General features: G+C 44.7%; 1 protein-coding gene across 1 annotated transcript; it reads left to right on the forward strand.

The window, feature by feature from the left end:
* Positions 1-1,215: 1,215 nt before the first annotated feature.
* Positions 1,216-18,756, forward strand: LOC128773793 (gamma-taxilin-like). The gene is made up of 3 exons (XM_053891382.1): positions 1,216-4,065; positions 6,144-6,235; positions 18,679-18,756. The coding sequence occupies exons 1-3, from the start codon at positions 3,777-3,779 to the stop codon at positions 18,754-18,756; spliced, it is 459 nt and encodes a 152-aa protein (XP_053747357.1). The 5' UTR covers positions 1,216-3,776.
* The last annotated feature ends 387 nt before the right edge of the window (positions 18,757-19,143 follow it).

The following is a 19,143-nucleotide window of genomic DNA, read 5'->3' on the forward strand; positions in this document are numbered from 1 at the left end:
CCCCTTTTTGAATGGCCTGCCTGAGGCCAGTCCATGCAGTTTGTCCTTCTGTCCATGACATCGGGAGGGTGGCATTTTTCTGCCCCTGGAATGAGCTGGTGATGCCTAAGAGGAATGAAGGCAGGGCAGACACTCAGTGAGGTACACATGTATTTTATTTGGGAGGTGCAGGTTCGGGGACATCCCCTGCTAGCTACATCCATTTAAATTGCAGTCAAATTGTCATGAGCTGTCTGGCTGGAAGGCACATTCAGCAGTGTGTCCAGTCCAAGGAGCTCTTCCTTCCCCCCCCACCCCCAGCACCCCTTCGCCTAACCCGTTCCTGCCTCAGTGCGTACATTTTGGTAACTGCCGCAAAAATATCTCCGGTATTTCCAGGAGATACATCTTTACCTTTTGTCCGGTCATCCCCTACTTGTGGCAGTCCTTTTGTCCAGAAAGGTTAGGTACTTCAGGGCTGAGGTAAGTTGTATAAACGGCACAGAGATGCATTCTCTCCTCTTTGACCGGTGTGGACTATCACCCTAGGGATATCCCTTGGGCATTGTACTCAACAATGTACGCCATCATCCTTGTGATCTAGGACCATGTCAGTCCCACAAGAGACTCCAGGTAGCTGATGCAGCGTTTGAGTCCTCTAGGCCCCATTTGGTACCTGGAGGGTGTTCCCCCTGGGTGACTCGGTTTTACTGTCGGGGGAATGAGGCAAGCATCAGCCTAAGAATGCTATGGTCAGGATTCTTTGAATTTCTTCTGCCGCATTGGCCCCGATGATGATTACCCGGGAGGAGACAGAGGGGATGATCCCTTTCTGGGGGCAGCTGCATTCACTGGCCCAACTCGCATTTCCAAGGTGTGTAGATAAGGACAAGGTGGGGAGGTAATATTAGGAACCCAGCATGGAGCCCATTGTGGGGCTTGCACTCATGACCCTGAGATGAAGAAGACCTGCGCTGAGACCAGGAAGTTGGAGGCTTAACTGACTGAGCTACCCTGGCACCTGTTGGGAATCTTGTTGAGATGGCTTTTGAGGGGCAGTCCTAACTCCCAGTAATACTACGTGCCTATGGATGATGGGGGAACGTGGGTGGTACAAGGGGTACCTGGACTGTCGCTGCATTCTTAGTGGGTCTTTGATAAGAGGTGTGCCACTGTCAGATCACAGGTCATCTGTAGGAGGTGATCACAGGATCGATTAGGGCAAGGGCTTCGTTGCTGTGGTGAGAGTCAGCTGATCAGAGTGGAGTGGCAACCCCACAACCTGAAAAGGAGGTAGCCGTGGGGTACCCGAGACCAGTAGCCCTGGCAATAGTTCAAAGGTCAGCGGTACTCAAACTTCCAGCAGGAGGTACACTCAGTGCCCTGTGTGCTGTGGCCTTCCCAATCTGGAGACAACTGGGTCAACTCTCAGCCTGTGTCCCAAGCCTAGCATACAATGGTAACGTCTGCATCAGAAACAGAATGTTTTACTTTGTGCCCAGTCTACGATGGTGGTGTACACGTTGCCATGATCCGTGCAGTCAGTGAGCGTAATTCAGCCTGTAGCAAAGGCGGCAGTCCGGGTGGTGCAGGCTTGATCCGCAGCTTGCTTTCACTCTCACCATGGGCATCTACGTGAATAACCCAGATGATTCATTTAGTGGGTTTGATTGATTTCCCCATTTCGTGGTGCTAAAGAGGAGGTCCTTAATCTACCAGTCTGTCTTTTTTTTCTAAGTTGAAGACCAAGTAGTGAGCCGTAACAAGTCTTACCGGGGAGAGATAAGGTATAGGCCAGAGCAGCAGAGCAGCAGGAGTTACCTTGAATTCACTCCGCCTAACGCAGCAGCCATGTCCATTCTTGGTTCTTCATAATTTGTGCTGAGGCAAAACAGCGAGCACAGCCAGCTGCGGCCATTCGGCTTCATTGTAACCAGGTCACCGGGTAAACTGGAGATTTGGAGAGGAAACCGGAATTTGGAGAGCCCCTCTGAATCCCACTGGGCCAGTGGCTTTGCTTCAGGCAACAGACCTCCAGAATGACAGCAAACACTTCTTTGTGTAAAGTAGAGGTGGGACTTGGCTGACTAAGTCCTCGAGTCGGCCATTTCAGTTTGTTACATGAAACCTGTTGGGCTTTTCCTACATTGTTAGTCTTAAAAACTGAGTTCACCCACCCCGAAAGGAGAATATCAGGCCAGAGAGTCAGGAGAGCATCTTGGAATAAGTCTTCAGCGTTTGCAGGAGCCCAGGGACAAGATAATTGGTGCTTTTCAAAAGGATGCACCGGGTATGTGAGGTAGGCTTGCCCATTGCTTGCCTTATCACAGAGACTTGTAACATAAAGGAGTCATTAGGATTTGTGGACGCCAAAAGCACTTATTTGTGGGTTTCCCAAATGACAGAATCCCCACTGGCAGCATATTACACTTTATATCCGATGTATACATGTATTTGTAGAGTAATCTGAAGCATACATTCAGATTAGGGCAGCGCAGTAACAGTACATTGAATAAGCCCATGGCTGATTGTCTCACTTCCTTGATCTGTGAAGTGTGCCCCAAATGCCATCGGTGGAACAGACTCCGATGGGGGCAGTGACTTCAGTAGCTGTTTCCAAACAGAGACATAAAAGTTTGAGTCCCTCTGTTGTCCACGGTACACCAGCATGCTGGGATGCATGCGTATGGCCTTTGGCTTCCATTGGGGGATGGGGAATCCTTACTCCCGACCCTAGCCATCCTCCTCCTTAAGGTGGCTAAAGTCAGGGTACACAGGAAGAAATCAGAGGACGTGAAGAGGGAGAGGGTGGCCCCACATCAGTACACAAGACGTGTTTCCACTTGCTTTTGAACGGCGTAGGCAGGCTGTTGATAACTTTGCTTTCACACGTTAGCTCTCACTTCTACATGAAGGCCAGACGGATGCCAGAACTTTTGAAAAGCCTATATCATCATCTCATTTCCCAGTTTCTCTCTCCTCTAGCTTTTCTCTCTCTCTCGCTTCCTTTTTCCTGATTGTTGTTCCATACACCCAGCCGCTGAAGTCAATACTTGTGGCTGGGATGTTTGTATCCAGAGCATCCTGGGAAGCTACCTCAGTCTTGGGACAGCTCTCCCCAAAGTAAAACAGAGGCAAACCTACGTACACGGTTCTCAGAGACCTGCCAGAAAGGGTTGACTGGGACCACGATCCTTTGAAAATAATGTCTGCGTTGTTCCCTCTGGCACTAAGAGTGTGGGCTGCCGCCTCCATGGTCACTGTTGACGTAGGGTATGGGGAATGGTTGGTGGGAAGTTTAAAATCCCACAGTGCTCTCTCCTGCTGCAAGACAGCTGCTTTTTCATTCGCTCAGCCTTCCGTTTGGGTTATAAGTTTTATTTTGTGTTTGTGTTGTAAGTTTTGAGAAGGTCCCAGAGTTCTGCAGAAGTTGATTCTGGTGGATTCTGCCAGCATGTTACTTGCTGGAGGGACAGAGCCTCGGGGTTTTCTATTCTACCATTATGGTAGTCCTTCCCAACTCTTTGCCTCCTTTGATTCTAACTGGCATTGCTATTTTGCAAACAACTGTGAAAGGAGGGGGGAAAAAAACTGTGAAATGATGATGGGCCCACTGACTGTACCACATACGAAAAGTACACAGTATGTTTAGACATGAGCAATGTAGGATGGAAAACTGTATTCTTATGCACTGCATAGTTCCCCTTCCTTCACTACAATTGATTTAGCCCCTTCCATGGCCCTTTTTAAAATTTCTTCTTCCCCCTCTTCATTCTTTCTAGCTTGTGAGTGGCACGATGGATGAATCTAGAATTTGCAGGCTAGGCGTAAAAGCAGATAGGTTGTGTGACTCTCAGTCGAACGATACTCTTCAGCACCAAGACTCAAATTGTGCTGGCGCAAGTAGCAGGCATTCCTTGCAAGAGGATGAAGACAGTAACTTTATAAGAAAGAACAGGAATTTGGTGAACCCAGTGTACTGCACGCAAGAGTCAAGAATGGAGCCTCCTGGGCCAGATGGTGGAAGAGATCCTTCTGATGATCAGCAAGATGCACAGTGCAACAGGAACAAGGGAAAAACCTTAGGTAATAATTTCTGCTCAGTGCTTGGACATTTTCACATGCTACTCATTTTACCTAGCCTTTCTGCAGCACAGGTAATGACAGAACATAGTCTGTTTTAAGTCTGTCTTAAGATGTGGTTAGGTGAAAACACACCTCTGTGTTCTTGGAACAGGTTGGCAGTTATAATCAGGATGAGAATATGACGAGGTAGGAAGCCTGGTCATAGGAATCACATTATTTCTCTGCAAATAATCAAGAATTGTTTTTTGGGGGAAAAAGTTTGTGGCCTTTGGGCAGCAGTGCTGCTGTTTTGCCCCGTATTTAACCCTTTAAATGAATGGAGTGGAGTGGAGTGGAAATCTGACCAATAATTACTGCGAGACCTCTGTATGTGCTCAGTTTATTTAAAAGACTCTTCACTAAAATTTGGAAACGGGATATGTTTTCTGTGGCTTAGAAGGCAGGCTCACAAGAATGCTTTTCAGGGTGTGCTTTCTCCCTCCTGCTCTGTTAGTTTGACAGGTTAGGGCTTAGAATGTGGTATGTTACATTTGAGGAATAAAATCTAAAACGCCTACTTGGCCTTACGGGTTGCTTCTCAATTTTTAAAATTCCTACTGTACGTAACGTTTACGTGGTTTGATTTGCATGAGTTCTGTACCTGCCTATAACTTGGAATTTTTAAAAATCCGCTTTTGAGCACCCTGTAGGACTTTAACATTACAGGAATATGAGAAGGATTTAAAATTCCTCGCCAACAAGACAGCTGTCTTCAGAACCCATCACTCCACCAATGTGTGTAAATTATAGCTTCAGGTTAAAATTGTTAAATAGTTTTAGATGGTTACAGTTTAAAACCTTCATACAATTAGAGTTTACATGGACGGTTACTTCTTACACATTCGGTAATTGTATTCCCTCTGTATTTGTCCTTGAACAGACTGAGAAATGGTTTCACTGCGGAAGTTGTGTGTGCTGTCATAGCAGAGTATTTTTTGAAGTCAGCCTGTTCCTCCTCCTCTTTCCCATGCATAGTTGTTTGTAAAATATTAAAGTTATTTAACTTAAGTTAAGTTATTAAATTTAAGACAACTATTAAAGTTGTCTTCAGATTTTTAAAATGAAACGTCCTACGTACAAGAGGGAACAATTCAGAAAATAAAAAGGTACCTACCCGCAGGGTACAGAATGAGGCGTATCACTTAGTTTGAAGCACCCTTTGCTTGCCCCCACTTACCTCAGCTACCGCTTCTCCCTGGCACAGTTATTCTTCTCTGTTAAAAAAAAAATTTTTTTTTTAACGTTTATTTATTTTTGACAGAGAGAGAGAGAGAGAGACAGAGCATGAGCAGGGGAGGGGCAGAGAGAGAGGGAGACACAGAATCCCAAGCAGGCTCCAGGCTCTGAGCTGTCAGCACAGAGCCCGACGCGGGGCTCGAACTCACGGACCGCGAGATCATGACCTGAGCCGAAGTCAGACGCTCAACCGACTGAGCCACCCAGGCGCCCCATCCCTGGCACAGTTATTAAAGTATCCTTGTAAAACTCCCCAAGGAAAGAGCTATTTTTTTTTTTTTTTCACTTCTTTTTCTTGGCCCTAATCTTGATTAGCACCCAGAGTATCCTTGGTAAATCACCAGGAAACAGTCATTAAGTCACATTGGTCACTGGAAAAGGTGTGTGTCCCTGTGGATTATGTGCGCTTTAGGTAGTCTTAAACTTCCTTGAATACTTGTAGTTGGCTAGCAGAAAGCTTTTGAAGACATTCCTACCCTTTGTAGAATGTCTTAATTTGGAACCAGTGGCTAAGTTAGAGTACTTACACTTTCATTCAGTGGTGTTCTTACAGTGTCAGTGCCAAATAGCTGACCACTAGTAGTGTTAGTTATTAAGTGAAGCGATGTGGGGCAGGGAGGAGGCTGACCCCTTCTAATCAAGAATTTGAAAATAGTTTCACTGATTTACTGGTGAGCCTGTATCTGATGTCCCCTTAAATCATAATCTGGATAGCTGAACATAATTTTTATGTAGAATTGACAGATTGGATTAATTTTATCCTTCTGGTACTTTTTTTTCCTCCATTCCTTTTGGACCATCAGGAAAAGAAGTGTTACTATTGATGCAAGCCTTAAACACTCTTTCAACTCCAGAGGAGAAGCTGGCAGCTCTCTGTAAGACATATGCTGATCTTGTGAGTATTAAGGGTGCAAAGCCCGTATAAAATATAACGAAAGGTGCATGTGCCTGATAAGCTTATGAGATGTGATTTTGATATGGTTTTAAATGTAAAGTTGTTTTTCATTACAAAATTGAGGGTAAGAATCTAATTCCTTGAGACTTAGGTTGATTGTATGGCCTCATTTTATGGTATGCTTAGATACAGCATTTTACTAGTCTCTGGGATGTGGAATAGCTTTCCTAAAACTCAGTCAGCTCTGGCATTCCTAGGTCAGCATTTCCCTCATACGTTTAGATGCCTGACAGTTGTGAGGATATGATTTTCTATATGTAGATTAAGAAATTGTAGAACCTGAAACACGGTTAGATTCAAAAGTGTTTAACCATTTGACTGAAGCTGAGTGTTGTGAAGTAGTATAGTAAAACAGTACTATTTCTCAGGAAAATATTTCCTTAGCATCCACTATATGCCAGGCACTGTATTTTTATTTTTATTGTTATTTTTTTAATTTTCTATTTTTATTGCATCTTCCAAAGAAACTGACTTGTATAAAGAGTTTGTTCTGGTCTGTGGCCCATGTTATTTCAAGTAGCATTCACCTTGGGTATATGGAAACATTCTCAACAAGGAAACCCTGCCTTCAGTTTAAAAGTGAAGAATGCGGGGGGTGGGGGGGGGGCGGGGGGGCGGCGGTGCACCTGGGTGGCTCAGTCGGTTGGGCGTCTGACTTCAGGTCAGGTCATGATCTCACGGTCCGTGGGTTCGAGCCCCGCGTCGGGCTCTGTGCTGACAGCTCAGAGCCTGGAGTCTGCCTCGGGTTCTATGTCTCCCCCTCCCTCTGTCCCTCCCATGCTCGTGCTCTGTCTCTGTCTCTGTCTGTTTCTCACTAATACATACATGTTAAAAAAAAAAAAAGTTAAAAAAAAGTGAAGAATGGGATAGGACATTTTGAAGAATCGTGGCAGGAATGTTTTAGAAGTGTTGGTTCCAAGGTAAATGCGGCAATTCTCGTGGGTTGTGAAGTGTCTATGTGAATTACCAGTGATGAATTTTGTCCATTCACATCTGTTTGAAAGCATCTGCTCTGTAGCATACACGTTACTCTTTTCTGAATAACTGACTCTAAGTATAGAGCTGGAACAGTTGTACTTACTACCGCTCCAAGTGGCACAAGTATACCCCACTTAGCAACCTGGCACCTTCTGAAAATTGTGGAGAAGCAGGAGTGGCCTAGAGCGTCTCTGAATGGCCTACACACGGTCCAGATGCAAAGATGGCAGCAATCAGAGTTGTTGGGGATTGCCACGTCAGGAAAGGCAAGAGCTACACATCTGCTCTGGGAAACAGCCAGATGGAAGCTTCTGCTTCTGGTCCTACAGAACTGCATATATTTGCGTATTTTAAAATGTGTTACCTGGGGCTGTACTCCAATTAGTACAGATCTCAGTGCTCACTGAGATCCGCCTACATTGGGACCCCAACAGGTCTTGGCACACTGAACATGCGTGTTTATGAAGGGCAAAATAGGCCATTGACAATCCTGAAGGTTTGAGAGACAACCAAGACCTAGGGCATTGCTGAACTCCGCGGTTCCTCTTACCCAAGGCATCCCCTCAAAACTGGGAGGGGTGACTGCCTCAACTGTTGCATAGAAACAGACACAGGGAGTCCGGAAAAATGAAGAAAGAGTGGAGTGTGTTCCAACAGAAACACCAAGATACAACCTCGGGAAAACAAACAAACAAACAAACAAACAAACAAACAAACAAAGCCTTAATGAAACAGAACAGGTAATTTCTCTGTTAAGTGTCCCAAGTGGTGGTCATGAAGGTGCTCACCAAACCTGAGAGAAGAATGGATGAGAACAGTGAGCGCTTTAACAAAGAGATCGAAAATACAAAAGAAAAGAAAAAAGAAAAAAAGCCAAAGAGAAGTGGTCGAGCAGTGGAATACAATTAACTGAACTGAAAAATACACCAGAGAGTTTCAACAGCAGACCAAGTGAGGTAGAAGAAAGGGTCGGTAAACTTTTTGGCAAAAGCAGTGGAGCTCACCATCAGAGAGCAAAGAGAAGATGGGAAAAAAGTGAAGATAGCTAAAGGGACTTACAGGACAACATCAAGTGGAGAACCAAGTGAGAAAGAGGAAGAAAATTTACTTAAAAAATAGCTGAAAACCCCCCCTAACCCGGGGAAGGAAACAGACCTTGAGATCCAGGAAGCACAGACCTTGAGATTCAGGAAGCACAGTTCCAAATATTATGAACCCAAAGACATCCACACTGAGACACACTGTACTTAAAACGTTAAAAGTTGAAGACAAAGATTATTATAAAGCAGCAAGGGAACAAAACCAAAACCAAAACCAAACCAACCCAATTTACATACAAGGGAACCCTGTTAGCCTATCAGCAGGTATTTCAGCAGAAACTCTGCAGGCCAGAGTCAGTGACATGATATACTCAAAGTTCTGAAAGGAAACAAACAGAACACTTGTGACTAACTAAGAATACCCACCAGGCTAACGCTGTTATTCAGAAGTGAAGGAGAGGTAAAGGATATCCTGGAGACGTGAAATCTAAAACTGTAAAAGGAAGTCCTTCAGACTGAAAAGAAAGGACACCAATCAGCAACACAACGTGGAAGTGTAAATCATACTGCTCACGGTGAAAGGCTATAAAGGCAGGGGCTTCATCACTTCAAACCTCGTTTGAAAGTTAAAAGGGAAAAGTGGTAAAACTAACCATAACTACAATAATCACGGAGAGAACACACACGATAGAAGGTTTTTTTTTTTGAATGTGCCATAACATCCCGAAACATGAGCAAAGAATTAAAATGTAGAGCTTTAGAATGCATCCTAACTTAAGTTGTTACAACACAAAATAGACACACACACACACGCACACACACACGCACACACACACACACACACACGATGTCATGCGGGAGCCTCTTGGTAATCACAAGACAAAAATCTGTGGTAGATAACCAAAAGACGTTGAGAAAGGAATGTAAGCATACCACTTAAGAAACTCCTCAAACCCCAGAGAGCTGGACAAGAGGAAAAGAAACAGAGTAACTGCAAAACAGCCGGCAGCGAGTACAGACCTATCCATAACTACTCCAAGTGTAAAAGGACTAAATTGTGTAATCAAAAAAACATAGTGATTGAATGGACTTGGAAAACAACAGTCATCTATATGCTGCCTGTGAGAGAATGACTTACGATGGAAGGATGCACACAGACCACAAGTGAAGGTATGGGAAAAGACATCCCATGCTTAGGAAAACCAGAACAAAGCTGGGGTACCTATGGTCACATCAGACAAAATAACCTGACAAATAAAAACTGTGTAAGAACAAAGAAGGGCATATCATAATGAAAAATCCGTCAGTCCAGCAGAGGACCTAACATGTTTATATATCTATGGACCCAACATAGGAGCGCCCACATAGAGAACACAAACATTAACAGACCTAAAGGGAGAAATAGATACGTATACAATGACAGTAGGGGGCTTTCATACCCTATTTACATCGATGGACCAATCATCCAGACAGAAAATCAGTAAGGGAATATTGACCTTAAACAACACAATAGAACAGGCAGACTTAAAAGCTATATACAGAACATTGCATCCCAAAGCAACAGAACACACCTTCTTTCAAGTGCTCAAGGAACTTTCTCCAGAATAGATCCCATTAGGCCACAGCCTTGCCAATATTTGTTGTTTTCTGTTTGTGTAATAAGAGCCATCGTAATGGTTGTGAGATGGTGTCTTACTCGGTGGTTTTGTTTGCTTTCTGTAATGATTAGTGATAGTGTGCATCTCTTATGTGCTTATTGGCGATGTGTTGGTCAGCTCTGGAGACATGTCTATTCAGGTCTTTTGCCCATCTTTAAATTGGGTTGTTATTTTGTTCTTGTGCTTTAGGAACTGCCTATAAGTTGTGGATGTTAATATCTTATGATACGTAATTTCACCATACTTTCTTCTGTTCTGTCACTTGCCTTTTCACTCCCTTAATGGTATTCTCTGATGCACAACATATTCAATTTTCATGAAGTCAAGCTATTTTTTTTTTCCCTTTCTGTGCTTTTGGCGTCAGTCCAAGAATCCCTGTCAACTACAATGGCATGAAGCATTTCCCCAAGTTTTCTTCTAAGACATTTACAGGTTTAGGTCTGACATGTAAATCGGGATCCATTTTTTTTTCCACCAAGAGACATTTGGGATATAGGTTTTAAGATTTTTCCAAATACTTGCCCCTTGGTTTTCTCTTTCTTTTCTTTTCTTCTCTTTGCTTGGCTTGGCTTGGCTTGGCTTGGCTTGGCTTGGCTTTTCTTCTCTTTTCTCTTCTTTTTTTTTTTTTCTTCTTTCATTTTTTTCTTTTCTCTCTCTCTCCCCTTCCTTCCTCCCTCCCTCCCTCCTCCCTCCCTCCCTCCTCCCTCCTTCCCTTCTTTCTTTCTTCCCTCCCTGCCTCCCTCCCTCCCTGCCTCCCTCCCTCCCTCCTTCCCTACCCCTGTCCCTCCCTCCCTCCCTCCCTCCCTCCCTCCTTCCCTCCCTTCCTTCCTTCCTTCCAGTCCTCCTCCGTTCCTTCTTTCCTTGCTTCCTTCTCTCTCCCTTCTTTCATTTCTGCCTTGCTTCCTTTTATCTTTGTTTCCATCTTTCTTCCCTTCCCTTCTCTCCCCTCCCCTCCCCTCCTGTCCCCTACCTCCGCCCTGTCCACTCCCCTCCCCTATCTTTCCTTCCCTTCTTTCTCCCATGGCTTCCCTTCTTTCCTCCCTCCCTTCTTTCTCTCTCTTCTTTCTTTCCTTCCTCCCTCCCTCCCGTCTTCCCTCCCTCCCTCCCTCCCTCCCTCCCTGCCTCCCTCCCTGCCTCCCTCCTTTCCTTCTTTCTTTCTCAAAATTTGTGTGTGGTTGCAACATGGGATTCAGGTGTACAACATAGCGAATTTGACACATTTATACATCAGGTTATGCTCACCACAAGTGTGCCAGGATAGCTCCATCTATCCCATTACATCGCTATTACAACATCACTAGCTCCATCTGTCCCATTACATCGCTGTTACATCATTGACTGTGCTCCGAATACTGTGCCTTTGATTCTTGAGACTGACTCGTTCCGTAACTGGAGGCCTGTATCTCCCACTCCCTTCCACCCATTTTGTCCATTCTGCCGCTTCCTCCCCTCTGGCAACCATCAGTTTCTTCTCTGTGTATGGGTCTGATTCTGCATTTTCTTTGCTTATTTCATTGTTTTATTTTTGATTCCCCTTAGGAGTGAAATCATTTCTATTTGCCTTTCTCAGTCTGACTTCTTGTCAGTTAGCAGTACACCCTCCAGGTCCCACCATGTTGTTGCAGATGGCACGATCTCTTCCTTTTCTGTAATTTTGCATTGTGCAGGTGCATGTTTTTCTTATCCATTTGTCTTAGGTTGCTCTCATAAACAGTGTGGCCAGAAACATCGGGGGACATGTATCTTTTCGGATTAAGGTTTCATTTTCTTTCTTTGGAGGTAAATACCTCCAAAAGGTCGTGGAATTACCAACTCACATGGTAATCCTGTTTTTAATGTGTTTGAGGAAGCTCCATACTCTTTCCAAAGAGTATGACTGTACCAGTTTGGATTCCCACCAGCACTGCAAGAGTGTTCTTTTCCTCCATGTTCTTACCAACACATGTCGTTTCTTATGTTTTGGATTTTAGCCTTTGGGACACGTATCAGCCCCTAATCTCGTTGTGTTGATTTTCACTTCCTTGAAGATGAGTGAGTTTGAACATCTTCTCATGTGTCTGTTGGCCATCTGCGTGTGTTTTTTGGGGAAAAAAGAACATCTGAACAAGCACTCTGCCCATTTTTGAATGCATAATTGCAGGGGGAGGGTTGGTGTTGAGTTGTGTCAGTTCTTAGCCCTTCTGATACCCTATGCCTTTTGGATGGAGCATTTAGTCCATTTGTATTCAAAATGATTGTCGAAAGATACGATTTTAGTGCCATCGTGTTAACGTGTAGAGTTGGTGTTTCAGGTGACCTGGTCCTTTGCCGTGTTTGTTGCTCAGGACTTTTATCTTCTTTTTTTAATCTCCCACTCAGGGGGTCCCCTTAACATTTTCTGCCTGGTAGTTTAGGGGTCACGAACTGCTTTGGTTTTTGTCTGTCTGGGAAAGTCTTTAACCCTCCTTCTGTTCTGAGTGACAGCCTTGCTGGTGCTCGATAAAGAATTCCCGGTTGCACATTTTTCCCATTCGGCACCGTGAGTATTTCCTGTTCCTCTCCTCAGACCTGCCAGGTTTCTGAGGACAGGTCTGCTGCTAACTTCAAGCCTTGTAGGTTAAGGACCTTTTTCATCCCTAGCTGTTTTCAGAATTTGTTGTCTCTTTTTTTTAACTTTTATTTAAAGTCAAGTTACAGAGAGGGTCACAATGGATTCAGGCGTACAATTTAGTGATCCATCACTTCTCTGTAACACCCAGGTGTACTCATCCCAACAAGTGTCCTCCTTAATGTCCATCACGCGTTTAGTCCATCCCCCGTGCTCCTCCCTCGAGTAATCCTTAGTTGCTTCTGTGTATTTAAGAGTCTCTTATGTGTCCCCCTTCTGTTTTTACCTTCTTTTTCCTTGCCTTCCACTACGTCCATCTGTTTTGTTTCTTGGATTCCACATATGAGTGAAGTTGTGTGGTATTTGTCTGTCTCTGACTGACTTATTTCGCTTAGCGTAATACACTCCACTTCCATCCACGTTGTTGGAAATGGCAGGATTTCATTCTTTCTGACTGCCAAGTAATATTCCACTGCGTAAATACACTACCTCTTCTTTATCCATTCATCAGTCAAAAGACTGCTGGGCTCTTTCCCTAGATGGGCAGTTGTTGAGAGTGCTGCTGCGATAAACATTTGGGTGCATCTGCGCCTTCGAAACAGCATTTTTCAGGGTAATGCTGGCCTCATGGAATGAATTTGGAAGTTTTCCTTCCGTTCCTACTTTTTGGAACCGCTTTGAAAGAAGAGGTATTAACCCTTCTTTAACTGTTTGGTAGAATTCCTCTGGGAAGCCATCCGGCCCTGGAATGTTTTTGTTGTGAGAGCTTTGACTACGATTCAGTTTCCTTACTGGTTATGGGTCTGTTCAAATTGTCTATATCTTCGGTTTCAGTTTTGGTAGTTTACATGCTTCTAGGAGTCTGTCCATTTTTTCCAGATTGCCCAGTTTGTTGGCATATCACTGCTCATAATATTCTCTTATCATTGTTTGTATTTCTGAAGTACTGATGGTCATCTCTCTTATTTTTATTCCTGATTTTATTTTTTGAGTCCTTTCCTTTTTATTTTTTATTTTTGTCTAGGGTTTATTAGTTTTGTTAGTTCTTTGAGGGAACCAGCTCCTAGTTTCGTTGATCTGTTCTACTGGTCCGTTGATCAGTCGATGTCATTGATTTCTGCTCTCATCTGTATCATTTGCCTTCTTCCTCTGGTTTTGGGCTTTATTCACCGTTCTTTTTTCCAGCGCCTTCGGGGCCAAGTTTTGATTGTGTGTTTGGGGACTTTCTTGCTTCTCGAGATACGCCTGATTTGCAAACCTCTTAGGTCTGCCTTTGCTGCCTCCCAAAGGCTTTGGACTGCCGTGTTTTCATTTTCATTGGCTTCCCTGTATTTCTTTATCGTTTCGTAAATTTCTTGGTTAACCCATTTGTTCTTTAGTAGGATATTCTTTAACCTCCATCTTTCTGAGGGCTGTCCAACTTGTTTCTTGTGGTTGATTACAAGTTTCATAGCCTTGTGGTCTGAAAGTATGGATGGCATGAGCTCGATCTTTTTTGCACATGTTGAGGGCTGACTTGAGACCCAGTGTGTGATCTGTTCTGGAGAATGTTCCAGGTGCACTCAAGAAGAATGTGTATTCTTCTGCTTTAGGATGAAATGTTCTGAATATATCTGCTAAGTCCATCTGGTCCAGCCTGTCATTCAAAGCCATTGTATCCTGGCTGATTTTGTGTTTAGATGATCTGTCCATTGTTGTAGTGGGGTATTTAAGTCCCCTACAGTTATGGTATTAGTATCCATGATTTTCTTTGTTTGTTCTTAATTGGCTTACATGTTTGAGTGGTCCCACTTGGAGACGTAACTATTTACGATTGCTGGATCTTCTTGATGGATAGACCCCTTAATTATTTGGTCTGATTAGTTTGTCTGATACAGGTGTGGCCACTCCAGCATTCTGTTGATGTCCAGTAGCACGATAGGTGGTTCTCTATCCCCTCATTGTCAATCTGCAAGTGTCTTTAGTCTAAAATGAGAGTTGTGTAGGCAGCATTTGGATGGACCTTGTTTTGAAATCCGTTCTGATGCCCTGGGTCTTTTGATTGGAGCATTGGGCCCATTTACCTTTAGAGTGGTTACCTTTACCTTTTGATTGGAGCATTGGGTCCATTACCTTTAGACATGAATTTAGTGCCATTGTGGAGGTGGTCTTTTTGGTGAAATTCTCTTGCCCTTTCTAGGTTTTGGTTGCTTTTGATCTGTTTTGTGGTTTGTTTGTTTGTTTGTTTGTTTGTTTTCTTTTACATTCTGTTCTGTTCTGTTCCGTTTTGTTTCTTTCTACACTCACAGAGTCCTCCTAGAGACTCCTTGCAGGGCCTGTTTAGTGGCCACAGATTCCTTTAGTTTTGGCTTGTCTGGAATACTCTATCCCTCCTTCCATTCTGAATGACAGCAGTTCTGGATAAAGCATTCTTGGTTGCGTGATTTTTCTGATTCAGCACGGTGAAAGTATCCTGCCTCTCCTTTATAGCTGGCCAAGTTCCTGTGGACAGATATGCTGTAAGCCTGGCCTGCTTCCTCGTGTAGGTGAAGAACTGTTTTTGTCATTGCTGTTTCCATTATTCTTTCCTTGTCTGTGTGTTTTGTGAATTTGACTATGATATGCCTTGGAGTTGGTTATTTTGCATTGAATCTAATGGGAGTTCTCTGTGCTCCTTGACTTTGATGTCTGTGTCCTTCCCCGGATTAGGAAAGTTGTCTGCTACAATTTGCTCACATAAACCTTCTGCCCCTTGTTTTCTCTATTCCTCCTCTTGAACTTCTAGGATATGAATGTCCTTCCTCTTTCACAAGTGGTTGAGTCACCTAAGTCTTGTATCGTGATCTTTTGCATTTGTTTCCTACCTCTTTTGCTGCTCCATTATTTTCCATAGTCTTACGGTCTATATCACTGAATTGCTGCTCTGCTTTCTCCATCCTTGCCGTCATGACAGCCATTCCTGATTGCATCTCGGTATAGGATTTTTCATTTTGGCCTGATTAGCTTTTAGTTCTTTTATCTCTGCAGAAAGTGTTCCTCTGGTGTCTTCTGTGCTGTTTGCAACCCCAGCTAGTAGTCTTATAATTGTGGTTTTGAATTCTAGTTCAGACATCTTACATGTATCTGTGTTGATTACGTCTTAGGTGTCATTTCTTCTCGTTTCATTTTGGGTGAATTCCTCCATCTTGTCATGTTGGAGGGAGAAATAAATTAATAACTTAAAGAGTTAAAAGTAAAATATTAAAAACAAAACAAAAATATCATTTAAAGGAAGCTAGATCCTAGGTATGCATCTGTCTGCATGTTAAGAGATGCTTGATATTAAAGGGACTAAAAGAGAAAGGAAACAGAGCTTAAAAAATGAACACATTAAAAAGAATTTAAATAGTAAAGTCGAATAAAACCGTTAAAGAAAACAAAATAAATTTTTTAAACTTGAACAATTTAAAAAAAAAGTTGTTCCTTCTGAGTGCAAGAAAAAGGAACCAACATAACAAAAGAGAACAGAACACATCAGAAAAACAGAAGCAAAGAGAATGAACAGATGAAGAAGCGTACGGAATGAAATCCGAGTGGGGTTGCCTCCACTTTTCCCTAGAACTGAAATTTTGCAGTACGCTGTAGTCCACAGACTTGACAGGTGGAGGGATTTGTTCTGGTCTTCTGGGAGATGTGTCTGGAGGACACAGGTTGGTCAGGCTCGGGGCGGGGGTGGACTTTGTTTTCCGCTGGGTGGCGCTGCTTAGCTCACTAGCGTTGATGAGTGTGTGTGGGAGGGGGCGCACGCTAGAGAAGAAAATGACTTCACTCAGCTAGCTCTCCAGTCTCTGGAATGGGAATTTTGTACCCTCACGTGAGGAAGCACCCCTCCTTTGTCTCAGGCCTCTGTCCACTCCCTGCATCCACACTGTCTGTGTCCAGGCTGTCCGCCGGCCAGGCAGCACTTCCCTCCAGAGTTGGATCTCCGATGGGACTGTGTCTCAGAACCCCAGGCTTCAGAGATTCCCCCGGATTGGACACACGCCAGTTATCTGGGAGCAATGGGCAGGTGACGACTTGTCCCAGAAAACGGTTGTGCGCCAGCACACCCTCAAAGGTTCGGATCACAGCACGCAGCTGGGGCCAGGTTTCTCTGCACTCTGGCGTCTTTGTCTCAATGCCAGCAAATGAGGCAGCTCTCCTGGGCCTGTGGGGTCTTTTCCCGTGGGGAGGCCAGAGGCCATATGGCGTCTACCAGATTCTCTCCACGCAGGGAAATTGCTTCTCCCCATGTGGCACGTGGACCCCGCAGGCCACGCTGCCTGCTCCTGGGAGATTCTCCCTACTTTGTCACCAGAGCACCACCAGGCACTGAGCTCTGAAACGTCAGACTCGTGCTCCACTGTTAACACAGTCCTGTGCTGTTGAAATGCTCTCCTTTCCCCCCATCAGTGGTGATAGGGAGCAGATTTCTTGTCCAGTCCTCTTTGAGTGTTTTCACCCTTTTCTCTGTCCCTCTCTCCAGCTACTTTCAGGGAGAGTTCTCTTCTTGCACGCTCCCGATGTCCCACACTCTCCCCCTTTTCTCTTTCCCTCTCTGCTCTCTCTCTGCCAAAATGGCTCCCTGCCCTCCATGGCTTTTCTCTACCCCGGTTTACTTCTTCGCACCACAGACCTGCCAAGTTCTGAGGCTCAAGGTGTGCAGATTGTTTCATTAATCCTCAGACCAATTTTCCCAGGTGTTTACAATGGTTTGATGCTGATCTGTCTGCATTTCAGGGATGAGACAAACTCAGGGTCTCCATGCTGCCCTGCCATCTTAACTCCTCTCTGCCAGAATGCTCTCTTTATCCCTATATTTTGCAAGTTTCCCTATGATACGTCATGGTGTTGACCTGCTTTTGTTGATTCTGAGGGGAGTTCTCTGTGCCTTTTGGACTTGAATGCCTGTTTCCTTCCCCAGTAAATAAGTAGTTGCCAGGCACGGATGGACAGGGTGGGGTGTCAGCGGGTCCTGCCTCCACTGGCAGTGGCAGTACTGCTCTCTGAAGTCCCACCCACCGTGTTGGTGCTGGAGGGGAAATGGCGCCACTGCAACCTCTCCTCCCTCCACTGGGGACTCTCACATCCCCCGCTGTGAGAACAGTGAGGCCCTCACAGAATAGTGAGGCCAGGCAGCACGGGGATCATGACCTGGGCCAGAATCAGAGTTGGTCGCTCCACGGACTAACTCACCCAGGCACCCCTGTCTTGCTGATTTTAACACTTTTTCTCTGTCCCTATTTTTTTGTATCTCTAATTACAGTACGTCTTGGGGTTGTCCTACTTTTGTTAATTTTGATGGGAGTTCTGTCGTGGACGCGCTGTCTTTTCCCTATCACTGAATGTGATGTTTTGTTTCCTCAAATAAATGTTCTCTCCTCCTTTTTCTCTCTTCTTCTGGGACTCCTAGTATATGAATGTTATTACATTTGATGGAGTCACTGAGTTCCCTAAATCTGTCACCACAATTCTTCTTTCTCTCTCTCCTCTGTCACCTTCTTTAGTTTCCATAACTCTATCTTCCGTATCAGTTGTTCATCCGTCTGCTTCTTCCGGCCTTGTGGTCCTTCCATCTAGCCTGTTATGAAGCTGTTATTTTATTTTTTCATTTCTGAATGATTGTGTTATAACTGCTTTATCAAGGTGGCCTCCCTGATGTCCTCCTCCCTTCTACTAAAAGTTCTAAAAGAAATTGTTAATGTTTGTTTGTTTATTTATATATTTACTTACTTACTTACTTACTTACTTACTTATTTCCTTCTTTATTTGAGAGAGAGAGAGAGAGAGCATGATCAAGGGAGGGGCAGAGAGAGAGGGAGACACAGAGTCCAAAGCAGGCTCCACGCTCTGAGCTGTCAGCACAGAGCCCGACGTCGGGCTGGAACTCACAGAGCACGAGATCATCACGTGAGCCGAAGTTGGACGTTTGACCGACTGAGCCACCCAGGCGCCCCTGATGTCTTCCATTGTTCTCTCAAGTCCAGCCAGTATCCTTATGGTTGTTGCTTTAAATTCTCCACCAGGCATGTTACTTACATCTGCTGGGGTTGGATCTCTGGCTGTGACCTTATCTTGTTGTTTCTTTGGGGATGAATTCCTTCTTCTTGGCACTTTGTCTAGGTCTCTGTCTTCTTCTCTGTGTTAGAAAAGCCTGATATGTTTCCTGTGCCCACAGTGCCCACGGTGCCCACACAGTGAGACTAAAGGCTTTATGAAGAACCAGTCATACAGTGTGCAGGACTTCATGCTTCAGGGAATGTCTGTGGTGTATGCTTGGTGTGCTCTGCTGCTCTGCTGTGGCTGCTCTGTCCCTCAGGCCAGTCATCTGCAGATGCTCTCTTTACCTGCAGTGGACAGTGTTGGGTCCTTGGCCAGAGTGGGGTAAGTTTTTAAGCAGGCATGGTAAAAGAGACCTGATGCTAGTTCCACTAGAACTGAAGTCCTGCACAACTCAATGGTCGGTACACGTGGGGTGTGGGGGATGTGTGCTGGTCTTCTGGGGGAGGCGCCCCCTGCACTGGCTTCTATGCACAGAAGCGGTGCCAGCAGAGTGCAGGGGGGCAGGACTCGGTGTTAGCAGGTCAG

The sequence above is a fragment of the Panthera pardus genome, unplaced genomic scaffold (genome assembly GCF_024362965.1).
Source record: "Panthera pardus isolate Hobbes unplaced genomic scaffold, ASM2436296v1 HiC_scaffold_27, whole genome shotgun sequence".
Taxonomy (NCBI): Eukaryota; Metazoa; Chordata; class Mammalia; order Carnivora; family Felidae; genus Panthera; species Panthera pardus.